The sequence below is a fragment of the Octopus sinensis genome, linkage group LG11 (assembly GCF_006345805.1).
Source record: "Octopus sinensis linkage group LG11, ASM634580v1, whole genome shotgun sequence".
Classification (NCBI taxonomy): domain Eukaryota; kingdom Metazoa; phylum Mollusca; class Cephalopoda; order Octopoda; family Octopodidae; genus Octopus; species Octopus sinensis.
In genome coordinates this window covers 40,682,058-40,699,169 of record NC_043007.1, presented here as the reverse complement: position 1 = coordinate 40,699,169, position 17,112 = coordinate 40,682,058, and the positions used below count along the sequence as shown (strand labels likewise).

At 35.7% G+C, this 17,112-nt stretch overlaps 1 protein-coding gene across 1 annotated transcript in view; it reads left to right on the top strand.

The window, feature by feature from the left end:
- LOC118765242 (organic cation transporter-like protein) overlaps positions 1-17,112 on the top strand; it is an 81,877-nt gene that overhangs the window by 63,969 nt on the left and 796 nt on the right. The window contains exons 12-16 of the mRNA XM_036506984.1: positions 4,548-4,868; positions 5,817-5,951; positions 13,614-13,621; positions 14,100-14,220; positions 15,065-15,137. Of these exons, the coding sequence (XP_036362877.1) occupies positions 4,548-4,868; positions 5,817-5,951; positions 13,614-13,621; positions 14,100-14,220; positions 15,065-15,137 (658 nt within the window). The remainder of the gene's footprint in view (positions 1-4,547; positions 4,869-5,816; positions 5,952-13,613; positions 13,622-14,099; positions 14,221-15,064; positions 15,138-17,112) is intronic.

The window sequence follows — 17,112 nt, the reverse complement described above, 5'->3', positions numbered from 1 at the left end:
ACCATCCCTGCAAGAAGTGCAAAAGATTGTCTTAACTGGTACATCACACGTATTGAGAAGAGCATTGTCGATGTGAGAACTGTTGCTGCTCATGTATTTTAATTTAACTTAAAAAAAAAAGAAAATGAACGAACTATTGAGTTTGGTTTAATGGCCTACCAATGTATACTATGAGTTTCTTTGCCCTAGGAGTCAGGAAGACACTCGGCAAGAAATGGAAGCAAATTTGAAAGAAGAAAAAAAAGTAATAATAATAATAATAATAATGATAATAATAATAATAATAATAATAATAACCCGGCAGATGACAACGAGTCTCTAAAAGAAATGGAGAAACTCTCAAAATACAAAGACCTGGAAATAGAGGTAACTAGAATGTGGAATCTGAAAACAGAAACAATTCCTATCATAGTAGGTGCATTTGGCATGATAAAAAAATATTCAGACAAATACATAACAAAAACACCAGGACTTACAAACACATATAACATACAGAAAATTGCACTACTAGGCACTGCACACATCCTACGCAGAACACTTTCCATACAATAACCATCAGAGCATCACAACAAATCACAGCACATACCCAAGGCACTCAGAGCTGCGCTCGGTAGTGAAGTGAAAGCACGCTATAAAAATAAAACTACTGAATAATAATAATAATAATAATAATAATAATAATAATAATAATAATAATAATAATAATAATAAAATAGCCCCGCACTGATTAAGAACATGGACGTGCTACACCGGGCTCCCTATTCAAAAGTAAATCTAATCCAATAACATTGATAGAATTAGATAAAGGAACCTGTAGATGACTTGAAGGAAGCGGACTCTTAACGAAAATAATAAAGAAAAACGAAATTTTACTGCGTACAAAGCACAGTTTTTCTTATACGCGATGTCTCAGTGAAACATGTGCGAAACACACACATGACGTCAACAATGGAAAGTTTACAAATTATAAAATAGATATGGAACAAATCTGTAAGTACATAAATTGAGTAATTTCGCATACACTCGAACGTCTATATAATCATATATACATTCTGATACCCATAGGACTACACATACATCTCAATGTTTACACAACTATGTGAAATTTACAGGACACACATTCACTCATATGAAATCACGTGTCACAAACGAAGCAAAAACTAAAAACAAAACTTTTTCCTTTATTTATTTATCTAATATTTTTTCCAACTAACACAGACAAAGCGAACCATTCATAAGTTTAAAAAACTATGCTGGAAGATAAAACTATCAACAAAAAAAAATAATAATAACACACAAATACAGATCTGTTAGTCTTAAGAAGCTACGGTACGAGCAATGTTTACATGCACAGAATTCGGTGACAGTGTTGTCTGAAAATAATTGACCCCAACAGACAAATCCGTCACCTAATGTCAACGTCGACGCTCGTCATGCTTCAATGATAACAAAGCAAATTACAAACCAGATTAGTCGTCGACCCAATTTTTTTTAAGGAATATAGGGAAGATACGAGTTACAGTAAAGCCAGACCCATCAAAAGAAGAAGCGTAGGAATTTTGGAATAAAATTTGGGCAGAAGAAAAACCACACAATGAGAAGACCCCTTGGATTGATAGAATATCTACAGACTTAGACTCCTTAGAGGAGCAAAAGTGGAAGGGTGTCAAGGTAGAATATATAAAATCTGCTCTCAGGAGGTCAAGCAAATGGAAGTCTCCAGGAAAGGATAAAATTCCTAACTTTTGGTTGAATGCCTTCCCAGAGAGCCAAGAACTACTAACAAAACTTTACCACGATGTTTTGCAACATCCTATTATGATTTCCTCTTGGCTAGTTAATGGTTTAACATTCCTACGTTCAAAAAATAAAACAAATGAACGAATAAATTATCGACTCATAACCTGCTTAACAACAATGTGTAAAACGCTAATACTTGTTCTGACTGAATATACATATAGATTTTTAATAGAAAGTAGGTTATTGGATTTAAACGTTGATCTTATGGTTGTAAAAGCAGCTACTCATCAATAAGATGATCTTAGAAGATTGTCGCAAATGACACAAAAACTTGTCAATAGCCTGGGTAGACTATAAAAAAGCTTTTGATAGCCTACCACATAGCTGGATTAAGAAATGTCTGGAAATGTATAAAATAGCTCCTACTCTGCGAAACTTTTTGTTTGTAAGTATAAGATCATGGAGAACCACACTGACTTTGAACAGTGACAATGAATCTCTAAAGCTGGAGATGTAAGAATTTCATGTGACATTTTCCAGGGTGATTCACTATCACCACTCCTCTTTTGGCTAGCGTTAATACCTCTCTCAAAATTGCTCAATGATACACAGTACGGTTATAAAATGTTTGATAAAAAATGGATTGTTTAAAGCTCCTTGCAAAAAAATTACCAACAACTCAAGGGCTTACTAGCGATTGTTAAACAATTTAGTGATTACATCAGGATGCAATTTGGCTTCGATAAATGTGTAAGAGCTACCTTTATCAAGGGAAAATTGGCAGAAGCATCTAACGTTAACCTTGACCAGCAGAATATCATAAAAGAGTTAGAACCGGTGCAGAGCTACAAATACCTAGGGGTAATTGAAGGTGATGGAATCTAATATGCAGTGATGAGGGAAAGGTTGAGAAGAGAAAGTTATCGCAGAGCTGAATGTAAAAAACAAGATCGAAGCAATCAATGCTTTTGCCATACCAGTCGTGACTTACGGTTTCAATATCATCAACTGGTCAATTACTGAAATATGTAATCGTAACAGAAAAATACGAAAACTGTTGACAATGCATAGAATTCACCAGCCTAAGGCAGATATAGAGCGACTTTATCTGCCAGGAAAAGAGGGAGGCCGTGGACTTTTACAACTGGAATTAACAATGAAGATTGCCACAGTTGGCCTACATACCGACCTGAAAAACTCTGCGGACTGGATGTTAAACCTTGTGTGGAAACATGAAAACAAGACAGCATCATGCTCAGTAACAAATCAGGCAAAGGAATATCTAAGTGAATTCCGAATACAACAATCTCCAGAATTAAACATACTAGAAACAAACGCAGAAAAAGCTAATCGTTTGAAAACTCCTGCTAAAACCGCTGCCTTAGATATTCTGACTGATAAATGGCAAGGAAAACCTCTCAATGGCAAGTACCCAAAGAGAGCGAGCAATGCCGATGTTGACAAAGCCCTTACCCATCAATTGCATGGTGTCCCGAAACAATTAGGTGGTAGTATTGATTTACTAATGACCCGGGCCGATCATGGCCGAAACCAATCTAAGTTAACTAATTTATCTAAATTATATTATGAATGCACGAGAAATCCTCATTAAAACTTTCTCATTACTATTACTAAAAAATCTGGAATAATTCACTTTAGCAAACACAACACATACGAGCGGGGGCATACACGCACATACACATTTAACAAACTTCCAAAACAAATATTCTACAGCTGTATAACATGATAACTGTTAAAAAAGAAAAACAATGACCAAATGAACTATCATCAGTGTAAGCCATTCTAGGAAAAGACCACTAAGGGTGGATGCTACTGTAGCTTGTAGCCACAGTAGAACATCTCCAGCTGGCTATTGACACACTTTCTGTGCCCTATCAGTATTTGCAAAGGGAAGCCATCGTTCCCATCGTCGACCTGACGTGATACGCACAGACCCGGGTTTCTGTGTATTTACCCGTCATCAGCGCACGACATTCACCGGTCTTCGATGCGAAGGGGTCCCAATGCAAATACATATATCCTTTTTTCAGTCGATAGCCAGCTGGTGATGTTCTCCTAGGGCTTCAACCTACAGTAGCATCCATCCTTAGTGGTTAGCCACATTCAGATGGCAAATATACTTCACACACACACACACACACACACACACATATATATATATATACACATACATACATACATAATACATACATAATACATACATACATACATACATACATACATACATACATACATACATACGTACATACGTACGTACGTACGTGCGTACATAAATACATACATACATACATACATACATACATACATACATACATACATACATACATACATACATACATACATACATACATACATACATACATACATATGTACGTGTGTGGAAATAAAACAAAAATATATATGCATGCTTACAATTACTCGACCATCTATGTAATTTGTGGAGGCACAATGACCGGTCGGAGGATCGTGGTTTCGATTCCCAGACCGGGCGTTGTGTGTGTTTATTGGGTGGAAACACCTAAATACCTCCACGAGGCGCCGGCAGGGGGTTTGGCGACCCCTGTTGTACTATTTAGCCGCAACTTTCTCTCACTCTCTTTTGCTGTTTCTTGAGTAACGCTGCGATGGACTGGCGTCCTGTCTAGCTAGTGGGGAACACATACGCCACAGAAACCGGGACACCGGGCTCATGAGCCTGGCTCGGTTTGAAAAGGGCGACGTTTATCGTTTTATCTATGTAATTTATAATCCCTGCTTACTACAAAATTATTTTTCCATGGCTGCAGTTTCCTGGAGGAATCTCTCCGGTGGCTATTTGCTAATTCGAAAATAAAAGAAGCCAAGAAAATTATCAAAAAAGCTGCGAAACAAAACAAAGTTGATTTTAATAATGTCTGGAGTATTATATTAAAAGACGTTTCAAAAGAGACTGTTAATCCCGCAAATGAAACCAGTTCTGGATGCCAAAGTAGCGAGTCCACAGCCCCGATTGACATCACAACAGTACAACCAGACAGTGAAAAAGAAATCTCAATGCTTACCCATTTACGCGATTTCTTTAAATCATCCTATCTGAGAAGAGTTACCATTGTTATTTCTATAGAAATGTAAGTTTCACCGATTTATTGTTGATATTATTTTTACAGTTACCATAAGCCTATCGGAAGAATAATGAAGAGCGACATTTTTGTTTAGATTGTGTTCCAATATTTTATTAGACCCAATACTTTATAATTTGCAAGATCAGAAGACGTGGGTATCACATCCTTCCAAAGGCATTGGTGATGTAGATGAGCAGAAACTAATTAAATTGGAAATATTTGTTCCATAACACGCGTATTGCTGCTGTATATTGGCAGTCTAAATAATTTTATCTCTCTAAATTCTAGTAAATGTTGAGGCGTATTGGCCCAGCGGGTAGGGCAGCGGACTCGCGGTCGGAGGATCGCGGTTTTGATTCCCAGACCGGCCGTTGTGTGTGTTTATTGAGCTAAAACACCTAAACGCTCCACGAGGCTCTGGCAGGGGACGGTGGCAACCCCTGTTGTACTCTTTCGCCACAACTTTCTCTCACTTTCTCTTCCTGTTTCTTGAGTAACGCTGCGATGGACTGGAATCGCGTCCAGCTGTGGGGAACGCATACACCACAGAAACTTGGAAACCGGGCTCATGAGCCTGGCTATGCTTGAAAGGGGCCAAGAAAAAGTTCTATTAAATAACAAACGTATTTTCATTGAGCAGATCTCAGTTAAGTCTTCCATTACAAATTCTTGTTTTAACTTTGGAAATGTTAGATCACGGTGGAAACATTTAATTGAATTAACATTCCCTAAGATGCTAAATATATATTAAATATGTTCGTCTGTGGCCGAGTCTCTTTGAGTGTAGCGGTATATCTGAATGCATTGTGTGTGTTTATGCGTATGAGAATATGATCTTACTTATGTATCAAAGCTGCTGGCATTGAACGCGGTGAACATGAGTTTTCTTACGTTGTTCGATGTTTTCTGATATTTGTAGTGTAACTTAATTTAGTTTGTTTTTGATTTTAACAGGGCTGTAAATGCAGCAGCATGGAACAGTATGACACAAATGCTGGAAGTTCTAACTGGCAGCATATATCTCAATTTCTTTCTGATGTCTATAGTTGAAACCGTTTCACTCGGAGTTTACTCTGCAATAGCTAAAAGGTGAACCATTCTAACAATATTGTGTGAATGAATTGAAGAGGTAGAGAGACAGAAGCCAAAATATACTCTACCAAATGTCAGTCAGTAGTTTACTTACTTAGGTTTATTTCTGAAGTTTAAATCCCGGTGGATTAAAATTTGCTTTACATCAGTCATGATTCGATGGAATTAGTAGGTTGCTAGAATTTCTTTGCAATTAAGAATTATCATTACGTAAAAATTTCATAATTGGCGATGGTGGGTGCTGTGTCCGAAGAACACGAGGAAGAGTGGCAGGCACCCAAGTGGCTATGTAAACCAATGATTGTGCTGTGGAGCTTTTGTTCCTGCTTGCCCTATGTTCATAAAGCGAAGTTCAGTCTGTACACTCTGATCCCACTCTTTAGATCTGGAGGTCTAACTACAGCGACTTAGCCGATTAAGAGATCTGAAGTGACAGATGAAGGTTTTTATATTGGAGTGGCCTTCTAGGTGAGTAGCTTTACAGGACTAGATTTACTTGTAGTGTGTCAAAGAACTGAACTGAACTGAAGGACTGTATCCCTTGATTTTCTGTCAAGTTTGACTACACCAGCTTTAACCTTTCTCACGGCACTCACAGGGGAATGGGAATTTGTACTTGGAGTTTCTTCCCATGCTAATTAATTCATAGCTGGGACCCTGACAAGTGTAACTACTCCGGGCAAGAGTAAACCATGAGATTTAGCGGCTAACAGGTAGTTCCATACTCCTCCAAACGCAGGAACTCTCGATCCATGGCCCCATATTGGATGCAGTTTAAAGTCATTCAATTTATAGACTTACAAATGATTTGTTCTGAGACCATCTGTGTGAAACTAAAACAATTATAGAGTAGTGAACACATATAGACAATTCGCAAGCACAAAACTGTTAAATTATTCGACTTTATCCCAGACAGTTTCATTACAACTCTATCAGTGATCAAGTCGCAGAGAGTGCGAATAAATTTTGTTTCCGAATAATAAATAAGTGAAACCCAAATTTTTTCTTGAGCTCTTAAATCGTTTATACGTGTCTTCCACGTTGTTATTACTTATAGGATTGTAGTTTATGCAATACATCCCCCTTATCTGAGTTTGTCATGACCCGATGTTGATTCAGCCAATTAACACCAACTGCATCGTTAACATACTAACAAAAAGGTATATTTGTTGACTATTCAATAGAAACTAATATTTAGTGTACCTATATTTGAATATACAGAAACATGCATGCACTGAGTTTTGAACATTTATTTTTATTAAATATACTTTTTTGTTATAGATTAAAAGTTTTCAATAAATAATTCTAGCAATGATAGGAGCACTCTTCGAAGAATATGAAACAGAATGTGGATACATTCTTTGCTTAGATCCTCAATTTGTGAAGAGTTCTCTAAGATAATGTAGCAAACGTATCTTTGTATATATCTCTATAAACACAAGAGTGAGAGGAGCCACTTAATAAAGTAAAGATGGTAACAATGATGCAAAACATTACCAGGAATTATGTGTTTAAGCATTTCAACACAGCCAAGACTTTATTATAAGGTACAAACTCATATAGGAAATATGAAATACATATAAAATACATGAAATGAATTGGACATTTTATATATTTATAATATTTTATATATATATATATATATATATATATATATATATATATATATATATATATATATATATATATATATATAGTCCAACCCATGCCAATATGGAAAAGGGACGATAAATAATGATGATGAAATGATATTCAGAAATACTAAGACACTGACAATTAGAATATAAAATCGAATATAAAGTATAAAATGAATATCATAAAACCAAATAAAAATATAATTAAATGGAAACATGTAATTTTAAAGACAAAATGGTACCTATGTGAGTAAAATTAGAGAAATAGGTAAAAACGTAAGAAAACAGAGTAGAAAAGTTTTAAAAGAAATATTAAAGAGGAGGAAAAGCAGAGGAAATGAATGAGTAGAAGGGCCAGAGTAGACAGGGAAAGAAAAATGATTGGTTAAAAATGATAAACAATAAGTAGAATTATAAACACACGCAGTTTCGGAAAAGTGGAATTATTTCTAAAAAATTGTGATTTAATAAGAATGTTAATAAGTATTTTTAAATGATTGCTATTATGCATGTCAGCAAGACAATTTTTTGCATCAAATATAATGCTGAGGGTTATTTTAAGAGGTTATGTCGTATATAAAATCCTTTCTGTCTGTCTGTGTGTGTGTGTGGCTTCTAGGATCTAGGGCATCCTCCATCCGATTGCGCTCAAAAATCGATTCCAGGTGAGAATGCGATCGATAAAGCCGTGGGAAATCGTTTTTCTTTTGAATAGAAAAAAGTCTACCTTTATTTCTTTTTTTGCTGGTGTCTCAAATTTAGGTTAAATCAGTGTTTCTCAAAGGGGAAGTCTATGGGACGGTCGGAAAAGTTGTTTTGAGAAAATTTGGTTTAAATGTTTGACAACTCAGCACCGTTCATTGGACGGGGGGCGTTTTGCTCGTTGACTTATATGATAGAACCGATGTTTGTGTGTAATAGGCTTATACTTGCGCAGGAGGATGTATATGTTACAGGTTTAAGAGAGATGATGGTCCGATTAGTACCCGTCATATATATATATAAATGTTCCTTTAATAAACTTAGCAAATAAAATTATTTCTTTAAATAATTTTAATTAAGAATCAGTGTTAACAACATAGTTAATTTCCAAATATTATATTATACCCTAATAGAAGCAAATACTGTAATTATCCTTTCTACTAAAGGCACAAGGCCTGAAAATTGTGGGAAGGGGGCTGGTCGATTACTTCGACCCCAGTGTTTCACTGGTACTTAATTTATCGACATCGTAATGATGAAAGGCAAAGTTAACCAGGGCGGAATTACAACTCACAACGTAACGACAGGCGAAATACGGCTAGCCATTTCCTTCAGCGTGCTAACGATTCTGCCAGCTCACCCGGTGGTCATTATGCCTCGGTGGTTCAGTGGTAAAATACGTACCTGCCACGCGAGCAGTCTGGGTTCGATTTCCGACCGACGCGAGTAATGTTCTCTTTAAATCCCCTCTTTCAAACACTCATACGTCAGAATCGACGTAAGTGACCGTCAAATGAGTTTATATTTGTATTTGTATGAATGTATGTGTATGTGCATATATATATATATATATATATATATATATATATATATATATATATATATATATATATATATATATATATATAATTTACAAGATAAGGACAAAAGAAAAATTGAATTCACCCCGAAATTGGGACCAATACGGTAATAACGGATTTTTTAGAAGTTTCTATCGGTTTGTTTCGAGACGCATAAATTATAATGGTTATTGACAATGTTTGGCTTTTTTTCGGCATATTTGGCATTATAAATTTTTCTTTTGCCCTTATCTTGTAAATTATTTATAAATTTAACCTTTAAAGGTATTTTTTGATATGCTGCCCATTGATAAAAATTTTTTTCCGAAAAACATTTTATCGTACATTAGTTATATATATATATATATATATATATATATATATATATATATATATATATATATATATATATATATATATATATATATATATATATACATATATATATATGTATGTATGTATGTATGTATGTATGTATGTATGTATGTATGTATGTGTGCCACACCGCTTTTCTATACTTATACACATACACACAAACACACACAGATACATATGCTGCACGGTTTTTCTATTCTTAGGTTCGGTCACAAAGTAGCACTGCAACTCCTGAAGACACTTTGTGCTGCGTCTCTTATTTCTGTATCCTTGCTAAATGTATTGACAGGTAACACTGAAACATGTTTTCTACACATTCGTTCTTTTCATTTCACCGACATTCTCTCAACTGATTCTTTCGTTGCTTTCTTTTTGTTTTGGTGGTGCTGGTGGTGGTGGTGGTGTGTTTTAATGGTGATTTAATTAATATTTGCATTAATATCCACTTGATCGTCGTGAAGACATCGAACACTCTGATTTCACGAATTGAAATAGATGGTGAATACATTACTGTTTTAGTTCTCCTTGTTGACTTCAGAGGGAGAAACTATGAGATTTCTATTCTGACGTAATAAATAAATGGTCCTTTCCACACAACACATTTAATTACAGTCACCAATGAATAATAAGGTCGAACTAAATGAGAAAATTAAGCTTAGGTTAGTGACTGTCAGTAATTATACGATATGTAACAATTATGCAACTTTGTCTCTGTATCTATCTCATTCTACATTGACAATTTTTTAGACATGATTCCTTTAAACACGGTGGTGGTTGAATATATTCTTAAGTCCATTTCGTCAATCGCAGCAGCTTTCAAGCTTCACCACTACTTCAGTTCTCAACTGAATTGCAAACTGAATTGCAAATAGGCCACCTCTTCAGCTACACTTTGGGATAAATATTTTGAGATTTGGTTCCGTAGAAAAAATGTTACATCAAAATATGTTTGACCTGAACGTGGGCAGTATAGCAGGTGTTCATTTTTAATTAACATAATTTTTTAAATTTTAAAATAAAAGTATACTTTTCTTAGGCTTAAATGGCAGAAAAATGCATGAGGAATTCAGAATCGTCAGTCGCCTTCAACAAAAATTGGTATAAAAAGTTATGAGTTAAAATGTCCAGAAACGTAAAATAAATAGTGAGGAAGTAAGGAAGTAACGCCCCAAGCAATAATTCTAAGAATATATTTCTAAAATGAATGCGTACGACCTAAGGCAACGAGCAGGCAGAAACGTTGGGGCCCTGGGTGAAATGTTTGCGGTATTTCGTCTATTTTACGTTCTGAGTTCAAATTCTGCCGAGGTCGACTTTGACTTTAATCCATTTTGGGTCTATTTAATTTGAGGTACAGATTATTTAATTAGATTTTTTTAACTAAACACTTAGAATATGTCACATAGAACAGGGTTTACTCTTAAGGTTTTTGATAAAGTTTTGTATTTGAGATGTTATTTTTTCAGAAGTTATAGAGTGACAATGGCCAAATTCGTGTTTGATAAGTGCCAATACACGAAACTCTCAGCTTTTGATTTGCTCTCTAACTTCTGCCAATGATATATATATATATATACATGTATGTGTTTACAAATCTCATCACGCAATCAATGAAAGAGCCTCTACCTGGTCACTAAAAATAGCAGCCAAAGATCCCCCTACCTAAAATACACGCCCATTGTACGTAATGTCCTAGATTGTCCCTAAAAAGACGGTTTGCTGAAGGCTGGAATGCCTTTGATGATAAGTTTGCTGTATAAGGGTTGATGTGACGCTAAATAACAACATTATGATAAATTTCTATTTTAAACCCCTCCCGCCACCAAATTGGAGGTTTTTGCGTGGAATCAAGTACCCTGACCTCCTAATATGCTGCAAATTTTGCTTCAGAAAAAGTGGGGTCGAGTGGGGACCCACTCATCTCAGAATCATTGGAAAGTGTTTTTTCCGTTGAGTGATTTCCTGTGACCTAATATGCTACAAAACCCTTTTTCTGGTGAGGGAAAGACATTTTTCCTCAGTGAAAATCGTGCGGGTGAAAAAAAAAACAGGTGAAATTTCCGAGGCTTCCACCTCACCCCACCACGTTTTTCGGACACAAAGAAGTGTTTTGTAGAAGTGTTTTGTATTAGGAGGTCATACGAATTCATTCAACGAAAAAAATTTCCAATGATTCCGGGATAGGTGGGTCCCCCTCACCTCACCCCACCACGTTTTTCGGACACAAAAAAGTGTTTTGTAGCATATTAGGAGGTCATGAATTCATTCAACGAAAAAAAAATTTCCAATTATTCCGGGATAGGTGGGTCCCCCCTCACCTCCCCCTTTTCTTAACCAGAATAAGGGATTTACAGCATGTTAGGAGATCAGGGTAATTGATTCCACATAAAAAAAATCCAAGTTTTTTTTTTTCTTAGTGAAAATCTCGCGGGTTTTAATACAGAAATTTGCCATACTTTCGTTGTTATTTAGCCTCAAAATAACCCTGATAAAGAAAACCTATCACCAAAGACATTCCAGCCTTCAGCAAACCGTCTTTTTAGGGATAATCTAGGATATTACGTACAGTGGGCGTGTGATTAGGTAGGAGCATACTTTGGCTGCTATTTTTAGCGTCTCGAGCGACCATGTAGAGGCTCTTTCATTAGTTCAATTGCGTGATGAGATGTTTTTTACACATATATGTAATATGTATATATATCATTGGCAGGAGTTAGAGAGTTACGTTTATTGGCACTTATCAAGCACGAATTTGGTCATTGTCACTCTGTAAACTCTGCGGATATAAATATTAGCATTGGGACCCTTCCATCGAAAACCGGTGATTGTCATGCGCTGATTACGGGTCAATACCCAGAAACTGCAGTCCGTGCGTATCACTTAGGTTGACGTGGGAAGGGTGACCTCCCTTTGCAAATACCGATAGGGCACAGAAAGTGTGTCAATAGCCAGCTGGAGAAGATGTTCTCCTGGGGCTACAAGCTACAGTAACATCCACCCTTAGTGGTTAGCCATATTTACATGGCAAATATACTATATATATATATATATATATATATATATATATATAGATATATATATATAGATAGATAGATAGATAGATAGATAGATAGATAGATAGATAGATAGATAGATAGATAGATAGATAGATAGATACAAAATAGTCTATAATTGTATACATAATTATAATGAAGGGTCGGCTAATGGCCTCGCGTACTGAATTAGAAATAGACGCTAATGTCTTTTCACCTACCATACAAAAATCCGAGAAAAAACACTTTTTTATTGTATGGAAAGGGAAAATGATGAACCAAATCGACAACGGTTAATTCTTGATTGGGAAGCCTCCAGACCGAAACACGTCCACTCTCTGAAAATAATGCAAATCTGGATTCCTCTGAGAAAATCACTCTATCCCAAAATGGACTGGATTTTTCTGACATCTCCTTAGCCCACTTCTTTCTTTTCATGATATTAATTGGTTAAGGAGAGGTTTTCTTCTATCTTCTCGTCCATAATACCAAAGATTATGCAGACATGTAACATACGTTGTTGGATTAACTTGTTTTGCAATGTCAGAAGCCTTCGAACGGGTTTAGTTTTCTACAACTCTCTTCAAACATCGAAGCTTCTTTTCCGACGGCCCAATTCGGCCGGGACGAGAATATGTTGATTTTTTTCCTTGGCTTTTGAATTGCACTATAATTCTATTAACAGTAGCAAGAGGAATCTGAAGACCAGCCTCAGATTGCCCAACAAAACCACATCTTTGAAAATCTGACAGTTCTGCTGAATTTTTTGTGCATAGCATGGTAACTCCTGGCAAATCTTTAATATAATGGCACCTGGAATGAAAAAGAATAATTACATTGTAAATTCTACACCGCTGAAAAGATATTAAGACGCTAAGATCAGAAATTTTGAAAATTAAAGGTGTCTATTTACTTCCTGCATGTCTGTGTATGTGTATATAATATACCGAGGAGACACAGCTTGTGCATCTTTCACAGAAATTAATTTATGTCATCAATTGAATTTGAAAGTTTTAATAAGCAAGGTCCATCCTAGCGTCATCTGTTAAATTGATTTCTTTTTTTCGCCACTTGAAGAATAAAAAGTATAGAGCGAAGTGGAGACCAAATTTGTTTTCACTTTTGAACATTTCGTTTGATATTCTTGCGAAATTGGTTTATAGTCAAGTTATGATAGATTCTGTGGAAACTGTCTACCATTTCTCAATCGCTATTTTATAATTGATTCACCGAACGTTCAATATTTTGACTTCAAACTTTCAATATTATAACTTCAGACTTCCAATATTTTATTAGGATAGTCACGTGGGACAAAACTGATGACCCACAAATAATTTTTTTCATATTAGTACTTTTCATTCATAATTCCATGTTCGACGAAATAAACAGACAAGTACTTAGTTTTTTTATACTAGCATAAACTTGCGCTCATATTAAAACATCATTATTTTTATATGTTTTATATCATTATATTGATGTTGTTCTATTTTCCCGTTTCGTTAAATGAACTGTTGGTGTAGATACGAAATTTATTTTCACATCTAACGTATCTTTTTCTTTCAGAGAGCAGTAACACGACTGAAAATATCATCCTTATTTTGTACATCTTAGCAGTTGCTGAAGTGAGTGGTGCCTCCTGTGGTGATTACATTTACATTTCAGAACTCTATCCTACACACATACGGTACGTAATCATCGTGTATATATTTATATATATATATATATTCTAAATGTGACCGCGTGTGTACCATTGGCGAATTTTTTTCTCCCTCTTTCCTTCTTTGGATCTTTCCTTTTCCTATGTTCCTGACGAAGAACTCCGCTCGAAACGTTAAGCCCTCCTTTTTTCCTTCCTTCCTGAGCGTCCAATAATACTATATTTGTTCCATGTCCTCGCGTTGTTGTGTTTTCTCTTTCTGTTTTCATGTTTGAATTAACTATATATATATATATATATATATATATATATATATATATATATATATAAACAAAAGGGTAATAATATAGATTACTACCAGTGGCTCAGCACAAAAGACGAATTAGTCATTAGACAAAATATCATTCATATAGAAAAATATTATTCATGTAGAAATATAATTAAGGGCTCCTAAATAAAGATGCCAAGTGCTGGGAACACAAAAAGGGGATAAACTTATCGAGAGTGAAAATCAAAAACATTTACCGATAACTTTACATCTCGGACTGATATCAGTTTCTACCTCTTTCTAGCAAAACACAGAATATGTTTGCTAAGGCTGGTTTCATCAGCGAGACGCCTAAATTGAATCGAGATACGCAGCGCGTTAGACCATGTGTTGATCTCAACAACTTGCAGATCTTAACTTTTCAAATCTCTGCGCAGACGCAAAATATACCCGGCGATATAGGGCATGCCGGGAAAACATTTTACGAATAAATCTATCAAGTAATATGCGAATATAAACAAAAGGGTAATAATATAGATTACTACCAGTGGCTCAGCACAAAAGACGAATTAGTTGGTAATTGTAAATCTCTTGTTATTGTAGAAGTGTTGGAAATGGTATTGCTACGACTTTCATGCGAACTGTGTGTATGATATCACCTTTCCTCAAACTCTTGGTAAGGAAATACTGAGTTTTTTAATCTAAACTATTAGTGAGATTTTCAAATACATATTGACTGTCCTGAATAGCATTTAATTGCACAGCAGATACAAATACACACACATATATCTATCTATAAAATTAACCAATTCTTTTACTATATCTTTATATTTATTCTATCTCTCTCTCTCTCCCTGTATATGCATATAATCTATATGTAAAATTCTTTGTCTGTCTGTTACCTGTGCATTCTCAAACGGTTGGATCAAATCAAATTTTACGAGGCAATAGTATGAGCGTCAGCATGTAATTTTTAGTTTCATTTCGATTTAAACAATATAGCATTGACACTGGTTCGGTATTATGTGTCAAAAGTGAAAGAATAAGATCTATATTGTAATGTGATATAATATTGTTCCACTATCCTTTCTAACTTTTAATTCTAATGTGATAAGGCTATAATGTTGCTTCACTTTTATTCTTTCACTTTTAATTCTAATGATATCACTCAGATCACCTTATTTCTATTAGACAGAAGAGAGATGAGCCTTACTCAAGATCAACAAAGGCACACTGCAGCACAACATCAAATGGAGTTTCAAGAGAGAAGGAAGATGAGGCTTCCACAAGATCGACAACTGCATGCTGCAGCACAACAAATGATGTCTCAAGAGAGAAGCGAAATTAGACTTTTCCAAGATCAGCAAAGGCATGCCACAGCACATCAAATGGAGCCTCAAAACAGAATCGAGATGAGACTTTCTCAAGATCAGCAAAGCATGTTGCAGGATATCAAATGGAGTCTCTATTCAGAAGGAAGATGAGACTTTCCCAAGATCAGCAAAGGTATACTGCAGCATGTCATACGGCGTCTCAAGACAGAAGCGAAATGAACATTCTCAAGATCAGCAAAGCCTTGCTGCAGCACGTCAGGTGGAGTCTCAGGAGAGAAGGGAGATGAAACTTTCTTAAGACCAGCAAACGCATGCTGCAGCGTTTGATCATTATAACAACATTTTAATGATTAGACAGAAGTCCAAAAGAATAGCTCTCAGAAACAGACTACTTACAAATTGGTTCTTGACAACATCTGGGGGTGCTTTCAGATACGATCCATCCCATTCTAATAAAAATGATAATTTTGTCCAAATAAGTGTGCTAAACTCAAATCGTCGTTACTGCAAAAATTGAAAATTTCTAAATGAAACTAATAACATGTACTGCTCAGGTGGTAAAGTCGGATTGCCAGCACTACTAGCTCCTCTTTAGCCTCCTATGGATCTTCTGGAAGGCGTTTCCATCCTGTCAAAAGATTTTCATTACGATATCAAACAATACAACTCTGAATTTCAAATGACATCGTTTGGTGCATCTAAGGAGATAGTTGAACATGGATTTAGGCCGACGTTCAAAGTTCAAGGGCAAGTCTATCACCTCAATGGTTCCCTGTTACGTACAAATGAATATCCACAGTTCCTCTAAATGAGTGATGTAGGACAACAAATCCCAAGGAGGTCTCAAAACTTCAAACGATGGGTCATGTTAAATGCAGCACCGACTGCTGCTATGGAGAGTACATTCGCTGACAGATTTTCGGGGTGTTCAAAAATCACATAACCCCACCCTCAGTTTTGCACGACAGATTAGGGCCTGGAATACTCCAAACAGACGCAAGACATGTTGCTTTGTCGAATTAGCCCATCATTTACTCCACAAGTGTTTTGTCGACAATGTTGCTCTTTCCCGTATCGCCAGTTTAAAGATAACTGTAATATATACACAAATTATGCCATTTTAATCCCGAGTAACGCCGGGTATCTCTGCTAGTATAATATAAATTAACAAATGTGTTTGTATGCGCGCGCGTGTGTGTGTGTGTGTGTGAGAGAGAGAGAGAGAGAGAGAGAGAGAGAGAGAGAGAGAAAGTGTGTGTGTGTTTGAAGAAAACTTTTGTAACAAGTGAGCTATTTTAAATAATCTTAGAAAAACAG